A 20,193-nucleotide genomic window follows, 5' to 3' on the forward strand; every position below is an offset into this window, starting at 1 on the left:
ATAGCTGCAAAAAATTGGATTGTTTATTTTGATGATTGCATATCGTGAAATATATGTGTAGAGATATTCTAGCTAATAAATTTTCACGTAAATGTGCTATTTAAATAACTTCTGTAAAGTAGTCATTTTTACAATGAAATTTAAATGAAGAGAATGCAAACTATATAAAACCATAATTGGAATTTCATTATTATTGGATAACTTTGGAAGGCATTATTCACGAATATTTTTATTATTATATTTTTTTATTATTTTTATTATATTTTATAACATTTATATTATATTTTTTCATCATATTTATTACATCATTTTTATTATATCATTTTTATTATATAGGGGAAACCGGGGACAATAGTAACAGTGTTATGAAAGTAACAAGCCTACTAAACTACACAATAATGCTTGTTTTTCATGTTGAATAATTTGTACTACATGATCAAATGCGTACGCCCCGATTCTCTTCCTTCTTAGCTAATTGTTGTAGAATGATCGCGCTGGTTGCACATGCAGGAGTGAAATTAGTGTATTTGCATTATTTATCTAAATATTCCTTGTTTTAGTTTTTTTCTATCTATGCCTAATTAAAGTGTATATATTGACGTAACTATTTGCCGGTGCATTCTTCTAAAATGTATTCATAAGATTTTATAGTTTATTTGGCTAAGTCTTGCATCATATTTAGATTATAATGCTTTTATTCTAAAAAATGTGTTTGAGGGCAAAAGTAACACGACCCTCTGTGGACAAAAATAACATGTTTCAATGCTTAGAGTGCAAGGGCTGGTTCCATAATATCTGTACCAAAGGCGATTCTTATTACATATGCCATAATTGTGATTCGGAATAGATAACAATTTCTTTTGTATAAGTAGTTATCATACAATTTTTACACTATTATTTAGAATTAAACCGTTACTTAGACTTAAAGAAGTATAAAACTGATGTGATATTAAGTATAATTATTTTATGATATTACTCATAATTATTTTGCTTAACGAAGATTATTTCTTTTAAGTTTTTCAAAGATGATAAAAATAAATATTTATTTTATTTTTTATTTTAATATAATATAATACGAATTTATAATAAAAGTTATCTTGCTTAATAAAAGATTATAATGAAAGTTGCCTTAAGTTGAAAAAAGTCATATTTATTTTATTTTTCCGAAAATAAGAACTGGTACATTTATCCCCAGACTATGTTACTTTCGTCCCAGGCCCCCAGGATAAAAGTAATAATCAACGTACTTGCGGAAAGCTATAGTAGTTCTTTAAATATCTATCATTTGAGATTGAAACATAGGTATAATAATAGAACAATAAATGGAGTTTTTTAACATATAATCTTTTTTGTTATATCTCTAAAAAATTAATTAGTGACCTATAATACAAAAAATGTTACTTTTGTCCCCGGACTCCCCTATCCTGTGTATAAATTTTGAAGCCCAAAAAACGCGAATATAATAGAATAGTGTGTCCGATGGAATCAGGCATAATTGATGCATATGCAAAGGAAACAAAACTCATCGATATGTTAAAATTTATCTCGTGCCTATCTCCGCGCTAGCAGAAACCTTCGGCTTTTTGCTTCGGTCCACTTACTAGTCTTCCAAAGATGAATCCATGATCTTGCGAAGGCTGGTACGTCTCTAGGAGAAATTATTTCCGACCCTTATCTCCCGGCGACAGCTAATGAATGTCAATGAAAAAAAAAGAATGTCCGTACTGCAGAGATCAATTAGGAAAATGTAGAATGTTACGTACTTGAATAATTAATGGCGGAATTAATACATATCTTTTTTTGCTTTGCTATGATATTTGTAAACCTCAGCTTCCTCCTTTCGCGGCAAAAGGAAAAATAATTCATCCGTCCGCTAAAGATAACAATGGAATAAAGATGCTTCAAACGCGCGTAAAAAATGTAAAAATAGAGAACGGAGGAAAGCACTCTTCTATAAGAACGCTCTCCATATTATTAAATTCGAGAAATGAGCTATGAAAAATTTGATGATTGTATATAAAACACATTTAATTCCTTCCAAGAGATCTTACATTGATGAATGAAAGATATCTTCTAAGCAAAATTAAATATTACAGTAATTTTTTCCTGTTCTCGAATTCTCTCTGTTCGAATATTGGAGTCAAGAGCACAAATGCGAAGCATATTAGATGTGTAATTAGGTATAATAAGTGTCATTATTTAAGCACGAGCAATTGTGCTTAAAATACTTTTGATATTGTGTATATATAAATCAGTTAAAAAGCGTTTCTTCATATAAAGAGCTGTACCCTGTGGGCATAAAAGCGTCGCATGTTTGCTCGCGCAAATGTATGTGCGATCTATAAACTGCGAAGACATGAAAGTAAGAATCCAGTATTACTCTATCCATGTTCCACTAAACTTGATCCAGTCTTTGTCCCTTTATCTGGCACCTATAACTTCGCATACCTTTGCATCACTTCACCTCCTCCTTTATCGAAGTTCACCTACGCAACGGACATTAGCTGTCATAAGAGTTACCTACATTCAGCACAAATAACGTGACATATTTCTTAAATAGGTCAAGTTCGTTCCGGAGATAATATAATAGACGGAAGTCTTATTTCATCACGGTCACAATCGTGCTGAAAAGGTATGTAACATTTCCGTTTAACATTTAAATTTACTTGGAGTTAATGATATTTATCGCTTCTAATTAGAATTATTTGCTGGTATAATTTTATTAATAATTGTGATAAATATTAATTTTTACTTCTCCACTACTGATTTTGATCTTGATATGTGTTGTCAACATCATGTCCCTGAGTAATATGCAAAATAAAATGCGTTTCAATTTCTTAGGGTTTTAATTATACTGGGTAGGGTTTTAATTATCCTGCAATGATACTCGATGCGTTTGTATTATAAGAATACTTTACGCATGATTACAGATTTTCTTATCGTTCTACAAATCTGAGATATTTACATTGTACAATTAATTATGCAAATGAGAGAAAGTTATTTTTTAATACGTAGATTAATATATTTTGTTAATATTACAAAAACAAGCTGAATTCTGAATTATTAATATAGTAACACAATAACTATAATAACTATATTTATTTATTTTAACTTCTCTTAAATTTTTTAATATATTAATAATGTATATCAATATATGTACATATATTAGTATTGCATTAATTATTTCTTGCTAATACACATAAATTAATATATATATATATTAATGTGTAATATATATATGTGATTTAATAGTGAATAATATTACAGTATAGATTATAATTTTAATAAAATGTAAAATAATTACTAATGTTGTATATAATAAAATATTATATGTGTAATTAATATTATAAAATACTGTACATATAATTGATATTTAAATATATTTGTATACAAATATTAACAAATTAGTGCGTTATATTAACATATGTTATTAATATTTTAAATCCTATAAATAGTATTATTTAGGAATGTGTTTTATTAATGTACTATTAATATTTTTAATTTAATTATAAATGATAAGGCATAATTCTTGGAGCACGCTATCTCTATAATATTTTTATTCCACATTATAAAAAAACCTTTCTTAATTTTAATTTAAAAATTTGCTTCGTTATGAGAAAAACACGATTATTGATTTGATCGATTTGAGAGATTTTCCGTTGTTTTATTCATATATCCACCATATAAATTTCAAAAAGTGAACAAAAACCTAAAAAATAATAGTTATTCATTATATTCTCTTATATACAATACTGTAATATTATACTCTAGTGTTAATAAGTTAGGTTTTTTTATCAACTTGCTTAAAGACAATTTACCGATACAAACTCGTAATAATATAGTTAATAAAATTTTATTTGAATGTATATTGTAAATTATAAAAATTCTCAAATTTTTGGTAAAGGAATATACTACTTTTAAACAGTATAAAAGAATTCAAATATATATATTTACAGATATTTTTGCATTCTACGTAACGGCCTCTTTTGCTTTAGACCAACGCGAAATAGACGGTTTTGCCATCTTACGGCGCTCGATCGCTAGCACGAATTTGGAGTGGGAAAAACGGCACCGTGCTTTGCTATTACATACCGTTTCTCGATCGAAACGTCTGTTAACGACCTCAGAAGTTGTGTGTTTACATATGACATACACATTTATTGTAATATCGCCAAGTGTTATTAGTCTTTGGAAGTTTCTTGAAATAATAAGAAATCATAAGTGCGCATATATATTTTTCATGTTACAATGATAGTGGATAAAACTTTAATTTATTGCAGCTAATTATTGTAACGAAACATACACTTGCATAGAATTTGGAGTATATCTCATTATACAGAGTAAGTCATTCAAAATTCAGTTTATTTTTATATATTTGTCTTAATTTCTTCTTTTTCACTAAATCATGGTAGAGACAGTGCTGTGTTTAATTTGTCCGTTTGTATTTTCTAACAAAAATATATATTTACAGATATCTAAGATAAAGTTAGTATCATGTTTCTTAAACTATTGTTAAGTAGTAGTTTAACAATCATCGTCGCGGTAGCTTTTTTAACCGACGATCAGATAATTAATATATCTCAAGAAGAGTTAAACAGGCACTCGAATTATATATTACCGCAACAACATGATATCATCGTTACACATGTCGAAAAAAATATTCTTGTCTGCAACTGCAGTATACGTACAGAGATTATAAATTCAACATCAAGCATATTACTGTATTTACACGTAAAAAATGTTAGTCTAACTGTGTTTTATTATCCACATTATTATTCTATGAATGATATTGAAAAAACGATAATTTATCGATCGGTAAAATCTATGTATGATATTGAGAAAAACATTGTCAAATATATATTCCCTAATAATCTATTGCCGGGGTATTACATCATAAAATTAGTTTATAATATAACTGAAGATACAGGCCTAAAAAACTTTTATAAAAGAGATGAGCGACAGTGGTAAGTAACTGTAAAAATGTTAAATATATAGTAATTTCACGATGTTTATGAACAAACCCTGGTACAGCATTTTATTTCTATTTAAAAAGTATTTTCTAAGAAAAACACACTTAGACATAGACATGTACGTATCTGAAATGTTTCCATTCTTAATTATATGTTTCTTGACATCTTTTAGTAAAAAATTTTGCAATTTAATATTATCATTATTATTAAAATGAATGTAAGCTGCAAATATAAATTAACTTAATTAAAGTAGTCAGCAATAATACACGTCTTATACAGCATTTCATTGTCAACACTCGAACGAAATCAAATATTCCGGTAGAGTTTTGAATTGTTTTCAAAATATAAGATATTTATTACTTGAACTTGATATATTTATTACTTGACTTATTTGAAATTTGAAATTTGAACAAACATTTAAGCTTTACACTTTACATTGACAATACCAAACATTAGGAAATTCGTTTCTAATATAAGAAAAATTTATAATTCAGAAGGAAAACATTTCCAGATATATGTTTATATGAATTCTTTTTATCCTTATAATCCATAAAAGTCATTATCAAAATTTAATTAGATCATGAACACTCACAACTTTCATAAAAACACTCTGCATATAATACATAAAATTAAATATGCAGGCTATACTTATGCTGTTTCATGTATTTAAACGTGCATCTACACACACCCGTACTATTTAGAAACAATACTAATTTCGCTAAAAAATAACTAAGACATATATACATATGTGTTTCATTTAATAAACTATCACTAACATAGACAGTTTCTTTAACTTGTATAAAATTATGTACGGAATCGTTGATAATATATCAATTAAAATCAATTTAAAAAAGTTATTATTCTAATACTGTTTTATATTGAAATTTATTTTAATTTTATTAAATTTTCATACTAAATATTAATTATTAAATATTTATTTTGTACCTGTATATTCTAAAATTAACATTTTATGAATTCCGCACAACTAAAATATGTGCAACTTTTATACAATTTCATTGAAATCACTTTTGCATAAGGTTCTTGCGGTGACTTTTATTATTGTTAATTCATATTTCTAAATGTGATAGGTTGGCAACGTATGTTGATATTGGGATCCAACACATGGTTCCGTCTTTGCCCGAATCTTTAAGAACCATGCCCTGGTATAAGCCCATCTATGATATTATTGTAGAACATTATCAAAACTATACAATTTTATCAAATGAACCGATACAAAATATAGATACGAATGATAAAAATATGACGAAGACACATTTTAATACGCTTGTAAAGCCTATTTATCTACTGTTTCTGACTGACCGAATTAATTTATCACTTATGCCTGGTACAAATGAAAGTGTCAGAGTTAATATGTGGTGTAGAATGCACTGCGAATTTGCACACAAATTTGCTGAAAATATAACATCGTACTTGTTCGATAAATGGAAACGTTTGAATAAAACTTGGCAAATAAATCATGTTGCACTTCCGGATTTTCAAAACGAAGGCATCATAAATCTGGGTTTTATTCTTTACAGGTAACTATATAATTAGAAAAAATTTATATATTTCAAAAATGAAAAAAATATAACAATTCTTTGTAACTAAAATTTACATATCTTTTCTCTATTTTTAAAATATTATTTGAATATATTTTAAAAAATAAGTAAAATTGTATGAAGCAATGAGAGGAGAAACATATCTAATCGTTTATTATTAGTCCAGTTTATTATTTGTCCAGAAAGTTATTGCGATTATTGTTGTTTAAAATTTGTCGCTTTTTTTACGTTGTCTTTCTTTTGTATCTATGTTATATCAGTTTAAAAGCGCTAACTTCGCTCTACATTTTAATAAAACTAACTGTGTTTTGATATTGGTTTGTGTTTTATTTAAACTATGAAATTAAGAATGAAAAAATAGCAAATTCCAGCGATTTTTTTATATGAATTCAAAATGAGTCGTAAAGCAGCTGAAGGCTCGCAATATTAACGATGCATTTGGTCTAGGAACCGCTAATGAACGTACAATGCAATGGTGGTTTCCGCAAATTTCAGTGAAGATGAGAGCCTTGAAGTTGAAATGTTCTGGACGACTGCGATTATTGACGACGACCACTTGAAGGTGTTAGTTGAAACAGAGTCACGCATATCGATTCGAGAACTAGCGGAAAAACTTGGTATAAGCAAGTCAGCTGTTTCTGATTACCTGGAACGAATTGGATAAACAAAATAGCTCGACAAATGGATGCCGCATCAATTGAGCGAAAATCAAAATAATCGTCACTTTGAAGTGTGTTCTGCATTGATTTTGCGCAAACAAAATAATCCGTTTCTTGATCGCATTGTAACGTGCGATGAAAAATGGATCTACGATAATCGTACGATAATCGTCGACGTTTTGCACAATGGTTAGACCATGATGGAGCGCCAAAACACTCTCCGAAACCAAAATTGTATTAAAAGAAGATTATGGTGACTATTTGGTAGTCGTCAGCCGAGATAATCCACTACAGCTTTTTAAATTCGGGCGGAATTATCACGGCAGAGAGGTACTGTCAAGAAATTGGCAAAATGCATCAGGAACTGACACGTTTGCGTTCGGTATTGGTCAGCAGAAAAATTCCAATTGTTATATACGACAATGCTCGACTACATGCCGTACAACCGACGCTGAATTAATCAATTGAGCTATGAAGCTCCATGAAACTCTGTCTCACCCATCATATTCGCCGGTCTTCTCACCAACTGACTATCACTTCTTTAAACATTTCGACAATTTCTTGCAGGGGAAAACCTTTAACAATAAAGCTACTGTCAAAAACGCCTTCGAAGAGTTTGTCGCTTCTAGAAATCTGAATTTTATGCTACAGGAATAAATAAATATTGTTTCTCGTTGGCAAAAATATTTAAATTTCAGTAGTTCTCTTTTCAATTAATAAAGTCACTAGCTAAAATATGCGTATTTGCACTTGAAGGTTAAAAACCACAATAACTTTCTGGACAACCTATATCTTCAATGTACATCAACTTATATGAAGAATAATATTAAAATATATATATTTTATAATCTTAAAATTGAAAATTACAAATTAAAATATAAAATTGTAAATTAAATAATTATATTAAGGTATTAGTATAGGTATAAGTATTATATTAAGGTTTTCACGTTTATCAATCAAAATTTAAAAAAGTAATATATATATATATATATATAGTGCGGTACTCGCTTCCAATATATTGCATTACTTCCTAATGAGCATTTATAAATAAAACATTAATAATAATATATAATTAATATGTTAATTTAATGGAATCATTTAATTATAAATTTGGAAATACAATATTTTTTATGTGTTATTATGAAACAGAAATAAACATTATTTTTAATTTTTCAGTGAAGCAGATATTATCTACAATGACAATGTAGATTCTGTTGCGACTAAAATCAAAGTTGCCCGCTTCGTGGCACATAAAATAATACAGGAATGTACTTATTATGAAAATCCACTTTGGCCGTTATCCTCTTTGTTAAATGAGGCTATTGTCGCATTTCTTGGATTATATGTCACCAATCAGGTTATTTTAAGCATTCTTTAGCGCAAAACTTGCTCACTAGCAAACCATATGATGGATATATATATATATACAGTACCCTCCATAAGTTTGGAAACACTCTATAAAGGTATACAATATAAAGAAAATAACTTTAATTTCTTTGATATTTGCCGGATGTTATATCCTTCTTCTTGTAAAATAATAATCTTGACTCGCAACTCATATGGAATTTGGCACGTCGGAGCCATTTTTAATGATTGTAGTTACTTTTATAGAAACTAAAATCAAACTGCATTTAAATGAGTTCTTATTACTCTGATGTATGTTTCTAATGCGCGTAAACATTACAGGCATTCCACTACAGCATCTGATATGCTGTAGTAGCACTAATTGGCAGAACAAATCAACGCGCGAAATTTAACTCCGAGCAGTTCGGTGCCGCGTAATAATTATTCGACATATTTTCGGTATAAACAGGCGTATCATATCATCATTTAAACGTCTTGCAATATATTTATATGAAAAATCTGCACAGATTGCTGCCATGCGATTGTTTATCTTTAAAATGCAATGTGTTTCCAAACTTATGGAGGATAGTGTATATCATATTGTTTGCAAGTGAGCAAGGTTTACGTTAAACATATATATATATATATATATATATATATATATATATATATAATATGGTAAATATTTATAGTATAGTATTTATAATATGGTTAATATGGTAAATATCTACCTTTACACAGTCACCCCCAAATGACTCGACCTTGACATATATTGTCAAGGTCACTGACCTGAATAACATCCAAAAGGTTTTAGACGTCTCTCGTTGTTTATTAAAAAGTTATAAACAAAAGAAGTTTTATAAGGTTCACAGAATTTTTGGACACCATGTACAATAATAGATCTTTCATATTGAAAGTTATAAAGGAATAAATATATTGAAGAACTTTTTAATAAACAACGAGCGATGCCTAAAATCTTTTGGATGTTACTCAGTGCAGTGACCTTGACAATATATGTCAAGGTCAAGTCATTTGGGGCTGTGTAAAGTTAAATATTTATCATTATAGCGTGTAATTTTTTTTATAAATCACAATATTAGGCGAAGATTTTATATTTACAAAGAAAAGTGAGTTTTTTAAAAATTCTAATTTTCAAGTAAATCTGCAACATACATAGATAATACAATTTAAAATATTTTTACATTTTTATGTTTCTTTTATTTTGTATATGTGTTAAAGTCACTATGTTACATTTGTCCGACTTTAAATTATTATATAAAGAATAAGAAAATTTATCATTCAGATTCCACATAATATATGTATACATATAGAAATTGTGTAATAAGATAATTTTGCTATATAATATATTTTAATAATTCTAAAAATATTTAGTTTTAAAGTTATATGTCGAGTAATCATTTTTGTTATTAATATATTATATTTTTAAATTATTTATTCCATATTTTAAGAGTATAAGAGTATAACAGATTTTTTTTACATACACGTAGAAAGTAACAGCCCTAATGCATATTGTTATTGTGTGTTAAATCTAATATTAATTAAGTAAATACATTTAACCTATTTTCTATAGGCTCTCCCAAGTACCCGGATGATGTACTTGTTTGTGGTACAAATTCAACACGAATCCCTTCATTTCGATACTGAATATAATACATCACTTTATAATACATCTATCAACATTCTTTTTGAACGTTACCCTTACATTAAAGGTATGATAATATAAATAAAAATTGATTATGAGTAAATTTTTGAAAATTAATGCTTAAAAAACATGAAACAAAAAAATAGAATAACTGATAAAACTTTAATTTTATATATAACCTCTTCATTATACACATGCACACATATATACATACATCTGTAGTATATAAAATTATACATAAAATATGTTACATATACAGGATGTTTCTTTTTAAGTGATGCAGTCGATTATCTCGCGAACCGATGATTTTATTGAAAAATTTTTCGAACGAAAGTTGCATAGCTTGAAGGGGTACACATGATGAAAATATGAACTTGATCTTGTCAAAGTCAAGTCAAGTCATTAATACTTTTTTACATAAAAATCTCTATTCTTTATTACATATTCTTCTAGATTACCTCGAGAGCTTTCCAAAATGCTATAATAAAGTATTTTTTCATTGAGTACTTTTCAAGTTATATCTTCATTTTACATAAGCTATAAAATATATAGTAAAATATTCATTTTTCGGTTATCTTACCTTAATACTTTTATGTACTAAATAATAAGACGAATCAATTGGTGTAAAGAAAAAACATAGTTGTTTTTAATAAAAAATATGTAATTGTTAATTGCAAATTAATGTGTTTAATATCAGTTTGCTTAAGAAAAGTATTAAAATTGTCAAACTTTAACTTGTTATATCTTTTAAACCAATGTCACCTCTCATTTACTTTTTTGCGCGGAATTACTCAGGACAACTTTTTCTATAACATATTCAAATGATGATAAAATCGGTGATGTGTAACGTTATATGCACTTTTACCATAATTATTAAATATTATTTACTATAACTATTATCATATTCATATTCTGATGTAAATTATAAAATTATAGTGTCCAGTGTATTGTATATATTACAACACATGATTACTGAAGAGATATTTTGGCAGAGTATCCGTATATATGTAAAGGACAAGTAAGTAATACACTATAACCGTACTACTATAATTACTATTTTTATTTAAATTAAATTTATTTTATTTTTATTTAAACCTACATCGTTTCTTTCATACTTTATTATCTTTATTATTACCATTTACAATTCTTTTTACCTTCAATGTCATTAAATATTCAATATATATTTTCAATTTTCATATACACTTATCTTTTAAAAGTAATCAAGTTTGGCCATTCTTTTTAAGTTATAATTTAAACTGTAGCATCAAATATTTATATAAAAACTATAAATCATATGAATAATTATGTAATTAATTATATATTTAATTAAATTATATATAAAATATAATTAACGTAACAATTTTATATTGTGGTAATTATATATATATGCTATATATTTGCTTATAATACCTTTCGTTGACACATGAATAAATTTTGCACAAATTTTATAACTTTAGCAAACCAACTTTTGACTATTTTGGTGAAGTTATGAAGAACCTTTCGTCCATTCAAATATCTGCAGACAATTTACTTCTTATAATGGAGCTAATTAAGTCTCCAACAAAACAAAAATATTGTCCTGTAGTGAAAATAGTACGAGATTATAATTATTATATCCCCGGATGGATAGAAGCAACGAAATACAAATTAAATAAGATGGTGGATGATTACATACCTACGTCGTATACTTCGGACTTGGGTAACTTTGTAGTATATAATCTACAACAAATTGGTAAGTTTGCAATAAATTTATTACATTTTATAGTGTTTATCATACATACACATTGAAGAGAAAGATTTACATTATTAAAAATGTTATTCATTATATTATGTATTATATACATTACATTTATTATACATTATATATACATACATACATTATATATACATACATACATACGTACAATTATTTGAAATATTCAATTTTCATGCAAAATGATTTTATACCTAATATAATATACAATTTGCATTTACATTTATGTTCACTTTATGATACATTCTTTATATCTGTTAATGTACAAAAGTATAAGTACAAAAGTATAAACAGATACTTGTACTGATAAATCTTTTGAAACAATTATATACAGGGTGTCCTAGACCACCCGTACACCCCTTTTCTTTCAAAAACTAAGCATTTTAAAGAAGAATGTTTCAGACAAAAGTTGTTTGGTTTCGAGGGGGCCATAAGATGGTACCATTGGTTTGACCTTAAAGAGTCATTTGAAGGTCACGTGAAGGTCACTTCAATTTTTTTAAGTGGAATACCCTATATATTTTTCCACGTTCTTGTAGCTCATCTCGAGAGCTTTCCAAAACACTATAATTAAGTTAGCTATCATTAAGTACTTTCCGAGTTATGAGGCTTGAAATAATTTCTAAATTTTACGTAAATCATAAAAAATATCTTGTAAAATGTTCATTTTTCGATTATCTTACCTGAATACTTTTATGTACAAAATAAAAGAGGAATCAATTGGTGTAAAGAAAACACATAGTTGTTTCGAAGAAAAAATATGTAATTTGTAATTAACAATTACATATTTTTTCTTAAAAATAACTGTGTTTCTTTTACACCAATTGATTCCTCTTTTATTTTGTACATAAAAGTATTAAGGTAAGATAATCGAAAAATGAACATTTTACAAGATATTTTTTATGATTTACGTAAAATTTAGAAATTATTTCAAGCCTCATAACTCGGAAAGTACTTAATGATAGCTAACTTAATTATAGTGTTTTGGAAAGCTCTCGAGATGAGCTACAAGAACGTGGAAAAATATATAGGGTATTCCACTTAAAAAAATTGAAGTGACCTTCACGTGACCTTCAAATGACTCTTTAAGGTCAAACCAATGGTACCATCTTATGGCCCCCTCGAAACCAAACAACTTTTGTCTGAAACATTCTTCTTTAAAATGCTTAGTTTTTGAAAGAAAAGGGGTGTACGGGTGGTCTAGGACACCCTGTATATATATATATATATATATATATATATATATACAGGGTGTCCTAGACCACCCGTACACCCCTTTTATATATATATATATATATATATATATATATATATATACAATTTATTTATTTTCGGCAGGATATTTTCGAGTCAATTACGGTATCGAGAACTGGCGAAGAATTGCAAGTTATCTAAATTCTGAAAATTATAGGAAAATACATGTTTTGAATCGTGCCCAAATTATCGATGACGCTTTCCACTTAATGATAACAAACCAACTTAATTCCATTGTATTCTGGAATATTACGAAATATCTATCACGAGAAACAGACTACGTGGCATGGTATCCTATGTTCAAAGCTTTAGAATATCTGTCCAATATCTTTCTATTTCAGGAACTAATATATTTTAATATCAAGGTAATAACACATTATAAACAATGTCAATAGTGATGTCTTAAACATACTAAAAACATGTTACTTATTGCACATATTAATATTGTGTGCATTTATAACAATAATTATTATGTGCTTTCCGAAAAGATACATACAATAAAATACATGTAGCTAGAAAAAATTTGATTAGGTATTTTAAATATACATATTTTGGATGAAAGATAAGTATATTTGTAAATTAATATTCGAATAGTGTATGTACTAATATTATAAGAAATTGGAGAGGAAAAGGGAGAAAAATTTGAAAATTGTTATCATTTTTAATCACAGCATGATATTTATAATGACGATTTAAATATCATTAATTTTGAGATAGAAAGTTAGTAGGAAACATATATATTAATTATCTGTGTGTTTAATACTCAAACAGTTAATAAGTTATTAAATTATATTATAGATATAATGTCTACATTTATGTTTACATGTCTACAATATATGCATGTACGCACTTCTGTATGTTTATTTTGTGATATGAACATGTGTTAAGCATGTGTGAATGTGCACGCAAGAAAAATTCAAATTTGTGTATAAATACGTATGTAAGGTCGGGAAAAACAGTAGTCAATCCACCTTGTCTATATTATCAATAATTTGTTCTTAATAGAAAACTGAGAGAGCGAGACTAAAGAACAATGCTACTCTCGTTATCTTTTTCGCCATCATAACTTGTACAATTCTGGCGCTCCTTGCGGTCATGTAGGTAATTATTGCGTAATACAGGAGCGTCTTAAATGTACATCTTTATCATCATACGCTCAATAACTTATCCTAGGAATATAAATGCTTATAAAGAAAAGAATCGATAATTTATCACATGAGCCACGAACGGCGTATACAACGTATATACAGGGTGTCCCGAAACTAACGCTTGATATTTTAAAGGCAGATTCTCTGGCCAATTTAAAAACGATTTTTCCTCAGCGAAAATGTCGAGGCACTAATAGTTTTCGAGTTATAAACGATTGAAAATAAAAGGTATTTCGCAAACTAAGCCTTATGGGAATAAAATATTAATAAAGTCACATTCTTTAGTTAATTTTAGGTAGAGTTTACTTTAATAGAATTTTAATTTAAGGCTTAGTTAGAAAGATACATGATGACAAAAATTGGGAATATGCAATAAATAATGATCTCCCTCGACATTTTCTCTGAGGAAAAATCGTTTTTAAATTGGCCAGAGAATCTGCCTTTAAAATATCAAGCGGTAGTTTCGGGACACTTTGTATAAGTATAGCTATATAATAGATATCTTTATAAAAAGAATTCAGAGCTGTTTACAAAGACAGAATGTTCTTAATATATAAACCTTCTTAATATGTAAAATACAATTGCGCAAGATATCTTTCTATATAATAAAATATAATGCAAGAATCGAAAATGATAAAATTTATATCAAGTAACAATATAAATACATATAAATATATATAAATTTATATATTTAGGCGAAAATGCAAAACTTATTAAACGATTTGCTTGACAAACTTGAATACGATGAAGTTTCTAATGAACACGATCTGACAAAGAGTTTAAGAATGGAGGCTGCGAAATGGGCATGTAATCTTGATAGTCGCATATGCATAGAAAATGCTCAACATAATTTAAATCGACATCTCACAAATCCCGAAAATAACAAGTAATTTTTTTTGTATATTCTCGGTTATTTTAATTTGATTGTTTTGTAGATACATGTGCAATGTTTATTACATTATTTGATCAAAATTTAAATTTATTATGTTATGTTATGAAATTATAATTTGTTAAATTATTTAATCAAAATATAAGATTAATATGTGCAAAACTTTTATATTAGAATTTGTTTTTTGTTAAATCTCGTAGGCTTTTGCCATGGTGGAAAGAATGGACATACTGTCAAGGTTTAAAAGTATTGTACTATTCTCTTAGCGATGAAGATTCTCCTTGGTGGGGAGTATATCATCTGGGAAAAGAGAAATTTAAAACTAAACTTTTAAAATTTCTCTCTTGCCCTGAGGATTCACAATTTATCAAAAACTATCTAAATCTAATAAAAAATGATAGTACAACATCGATTATGTTTTTAAAAGATTTTTCCGATCACGATTATATTAACTATTTTCTTCTTACTATCGCGAGACACGCGAGGAGCCCTGTAGTACTCGACTTCATATTAGAAAAACTTAAGAATATAAGACCCAAGTAATACACTTTTCTCCATAAATATATATCTATCATTGAACAATTTATGTGTGTATCAATAAATTTAATCTTTTTACTGTTATAGACAAGTCAGCATGTATGCAACATTTACTGTTATTATTAATCATGTGTATTCTACGAAACAACTCGAAAAGGTAAAAATTATATATGCTTATATATATGTAAAATAAATAACCATAATGTGATATAAATTTATTTTTTAATATTGTTGTTGAACATCAAAATAATCTGTTTTAGATAAACGATTTCCTAATGGATAAACTTATTAATGCAACGAAAATTGAATTAAATGAACATAAGAAGATATGGGTTGCATATACGAAAGAGAGAGATGTAAAAGTAAAGGTAAACTTTATGAATAGCATTATACATCCCGTTATTAATCGTTGATATTTTTTGTTTTCATACAGAATGTATTAATATCACAGTATCTCAAAGATGCGACAAGCAAAAATTAATGTCATCTAATTTCTTTGATAAAATAATCATATTTTTATTTCTAATTTACGAAAATATACTGTTTTCAAATTATTATAATTTTTAGTGAATAAGAGAGTACGAAAGAGCGAACGAGCAAGCGAAAGGCAAAAGAGAAAGAGAATCTTTTTACTTGGAAATTTTAATAATCTTAATGAAAATCGTATTATATAAATTTTAAAAAGAGAATTTATAACTTTGAGATGTTTAAATACCTCTTAGTTAAACAAATTTAAATATTTTTTCAATATGATTGAGGGGGTTATTACGAAATGTGTGATGAGTATATTTCAATATTACATACACGAGTCATCTGTTTATTAAACTAAAAATTTAATAACGATAGATAGGTTAACACGAATTAATGCAATGGCTTGCTAGATATAATAATTACTATAATATATTGATATTTTCTCTGTGATAGCTCTTATAGATTTCTAATTTTATTTTTAAAATCTCTAATTCTAAATTCTGTAAACTTTTATTTGTCAAGAAGGTTACAAAATATTATTCATAAACATTCGTTGCAGACAAAAGAATTATTAAATAAAATAGTGCAACACTATGCACATAACATAATAGAACACATAGTACAATAGAAGATTGATTTTATTCTCATTTCAGCAACTTTGTTTCGATATTTTTTCGCCTACGCTTTTTTACAGGGATATCAGGGATGATTTATTTAAAAATCTTGAATTGAGATTTATTTAGTTATTTAGTATTGCATCGAGAAAAAAAAATGTATTCCATATACAATGATTTAATTTGAAAGAAAAATTAATTTTCTATGAAACTGGGGCACTATCATTCGCATCAGGCTTTCTTTTAGTTGCTCGAAAAATTTAAATTTATATTTCACATTTAGAGCTTTATTAATTTCTTAAAATTCATGCCACTTTATTCGATTACAGACAAATTTTTTAGGAAGATGCGAAATTATTATTTGATTTAAAATATTTATAAACTATAAATCGATTTTTTTCGGGGTAACTAAAATTTTAATTCGGAAAAAAAGGAAAGTTGTAATTTTCATAATCTATAATTATTACTTATTCCATATTTAAGATTATTATTATAAATAAAATGTTTAGTATATACAGGGTGTTATCTAGTAATCGCCTAATTCCTCGTGTGTAAGTAGAGCGAGTTAAACTGAGTAGGAAAGTCTTCTATTGTTTTGCGATTTTCGCAATAATTAATGAGATATTAATTTAAAAAGATCGGCCAATTCGCGATCATCATGTTTTGGAGAGTGCCCTATCCGTCACTTCATCGTCCACCTAGTATCAAGTTACAGTGGGACAGCTTTTCTCGCTGCACGCTCCTACTAACCGATTCTTTTAAAATTAATATCTAGAAATTGTACGTAGTTGTTTACAAAATGATATAAGACTTACTTTAATTCAGTTTAGATCTACTTATGGATTTTTTTTGGCAGATGTTAGGATGGACATCCTGCATATATGTATATGTACACACACTCATACACACACACGAGATATAGTTTAATATAATATTTATTGATAATTGATTAGTTGCTATTCACAAATAATTAATATCGATATAATTTGTTTTAGATAAGCGAATTGAATAGAAATAGCGAAGAGTTCAGAAGTATGAAGGAATATGTTTTAAATATTCAAAGCAAGATACAAACACGTATTTTCGAAATCAAAAGTCAAAAGGATTACTTTCAAAATTTTGTAAAGTAATTCGAATATTCGTTTAATGAAAGTAACAATTGTGACACGAATACATCTATATATCTTTCTTATAAATAGCTTTTCATAAGGTTTATAGTTATCGATTTATTATTTATGCTTATGTGCGTTAATAATATATAATTAAATACACGTGCATTTAGAAAGATACCTTTTGGCCTGCAATTAACCGGTATTTTCATTTCTTTATTAACATGAAATAATGCAAAGTGTTAATTATGTTCATAATTATAAATAATTATAATTAAATTGTTATATTATATGAATAATTCTAATCGCATAAATGAGAAAGTGTCTAATATTTGACATTATATATATATATTATTAATGTACTAAAAATGTATTATCTAATTTAAATTGTATTCTGATTTATTTTTTAAATTGTATTTGATTTGTTTTATATTTGTAACTTAATTTGCTAATATTTATTAATTTTATTATCTTGAATCAAATTTTTATTGTAGGCATAATATAGGTACAATGCATATTAATATTTAAATGACATCTAAAATTAAAAATTTATAAAACATATTAAAATTCCTTAATATTTATATATATAATAACAATTTTATATATTTATAATAAATTGTTGTTACAAATATATATATTAAATATATGTTATTAATTGTTTGAAATTCATAATCTTTCTAAATTCTATATAATCTTTGATTTATAATATAAATCACATGGCACAATTTTTTTATATATCTACATGTAAATTTCTCTATATTTCTTCTTACATATATTTAAAGAAATGTAACATATGTACATTCGCGCGCATAATAATAAAAACATAAAATATAAATAATTCACGACATTTAAATTATGTGCCATCAAGGAATATTATATGTCTGTTCTCTTTGGTTTAAGTTTAGTTCTACGTTTTATATCGTATAGTAGTGTCATTTATATGGCACTATTGAACCTAGATCAAAATTAAAGATAAAAAGTGGTGACATGACGACTTAAGCGACAGATTGTTAGCACGTACTGTTGTAAAAAGGTCTGGGAAATTATGTAGAGTAAGCAATTATGCAATTTAAAATATTAAAATCTATTTTTAAGACAAATAAAAAAATTGATTGTGCGCAATAACTTCGCGATCAATTATTTTGGATTTTTTGCTTTATGAAAGATAGATAAGTAAAATGTTGATTTTGTATGGCCACATCTTTTATTCGTTTGAACAGCATGACATTATAATATATTCAAGTAATTATCGTTGTCACATTTACATCAAAGTAAGACCGCAAAAATCTATATAGTTATAGATAAAATATATGTTCGAGCCATGATTTATATTCTCTCCATATTGTAACGTTATAACTATAGCTGCAAAAAATTGGATTTTTTATTTTGATGATTGCATATCGTGAAATATATGTGTAGAGATATTCTAGCTAATAAATTTTTACGTAAATGTGCTATTTAAATAACTTCTGTAAAGTAGTCATTTATACAATGAAATTTAAATGAAAAGAATGCAAACTATATAAAACCATAATTGGAATTTCATTATTATTGGATAACTTTGGAAGGCATTATTCACGAATATTTTTATTATTATATTTTTTATTATTTTTATTATATTGTATAACATTTATATTATATTTTTTTATCATATTTATTACATAATTTTTATTATATCATTTTTATTATATAGGGGAGACCGGGGACGATAGTAACAGTGTTATGAAAGTAACAAGCCTCCTACTAAACTACACAATAATGATTGTTTTTCATGTTGAATAATTTGTACTACATGATCAAATGCATACGCCCCGATTCTCTTCCTTTTTAGCTAATTGTTGTAGAATGATCGCACATGCAGGAGTGAAATTAGTGTATTTGCATTAATTATGTAAATATTTCTTGTTTTAGTTTTTTTCTATCTATGCCTAATTAAAGTGTATATATTGACGTAATTATTTGCCGGTGCATTCCTCTAAAATGTATTCATAAGGTTTTATAGTTTATTTGGCTAAGTCTTGCATCATATTTAGATTATAATGCTTTTATTCTAAAAAATGTGTTTGAGGGCAAAAGTAACACGACACTCTGTGGACAAAAGTAACATGTTTCAATGCTTAGAGTGCAAGGGCTGGTTCCATAATATCTGTACCAAAGGCAATTCTTATTACATATGCCATAATTGTAATTCGGAATAGATAACAATTTCTTTTGTATAAGTAG

The 20,193-nt window shown here is 26.9% G+C and overlaps 1 protein-coding gene across 3 annotated transcripts; it reads left to right on the plus strand.

Annotated features, from left to right (window-relative positions):
- Positions 1-3,998: 3,998 nt before the first annotated feature.
- On the plus strand, positions 3,999-19,295 carry LOC145961626 (aminopeptidase N-like). 3 transcript variants are annotated; one of them, XM_083082051.1, is made up of 13 exons: positions 3,999-4,340; positions 4,472-4,964; positions 6,059-6,508; positions 8,365-8,545; positions 10,124-10,262; positions 11,132-11,213; positions 11,653-11,927; positions 13,287-13,567; positions 15,046-15,236; positions 15,440-15,778; positions 15,864-15,933; positions 16,037-16,144; positions 16,344-16,548. In XM_083082051.1, the coding sequence occupies exons 2-13, from the start codon at positions 4,495-4,497 to the stop codon at positions 16,344-16,346; spliced, it is 2,589 nt and encodes an 862-aa protein (XP_082938177.1). In that variant the 5' UTR covers positions 3,999-4,340; positions 4,472-4,494; the 3' UTR covers positions 16,347-16,548. The 3 variants fall into 3 exon arrangements, with proteins under 3 accessions (XP_082938177.1, XP_082938176.1, XP_082938178.1); XM_083082050.1 differs by lacking the exon at positions 16,344-16,548 and adding an exon at positions 17,857-19,295 and having other exon boundaries at positions 4,000-4,340; XM_083082052.1 differs by lacking the exons at positions 4,472-4,964; positions 16,344-16,548 and adding an exon at positions 17,857-19,295 and having other exon boundaries at positions 4,003-4,340.
- Positions 19,296-20,193: the final 898 nt, after the last annotated feature.

The sequence above is a fragment of the Camponotus vicinus genome, unplaced genomic scaffold, assembly GCF_025532165.1.
Source record: "Camponotus vicinus isolate PSW18456_S1 unplaced genomic scaffold, iyCamVici1.0 SCAF_11, whole genome shotgun sequence".
NCBI lineage: Eukaryota > Metazoa > Arthropoda > Insecta > Hymenoptera > Formicidae > Camponotus > Camponotus vicinus.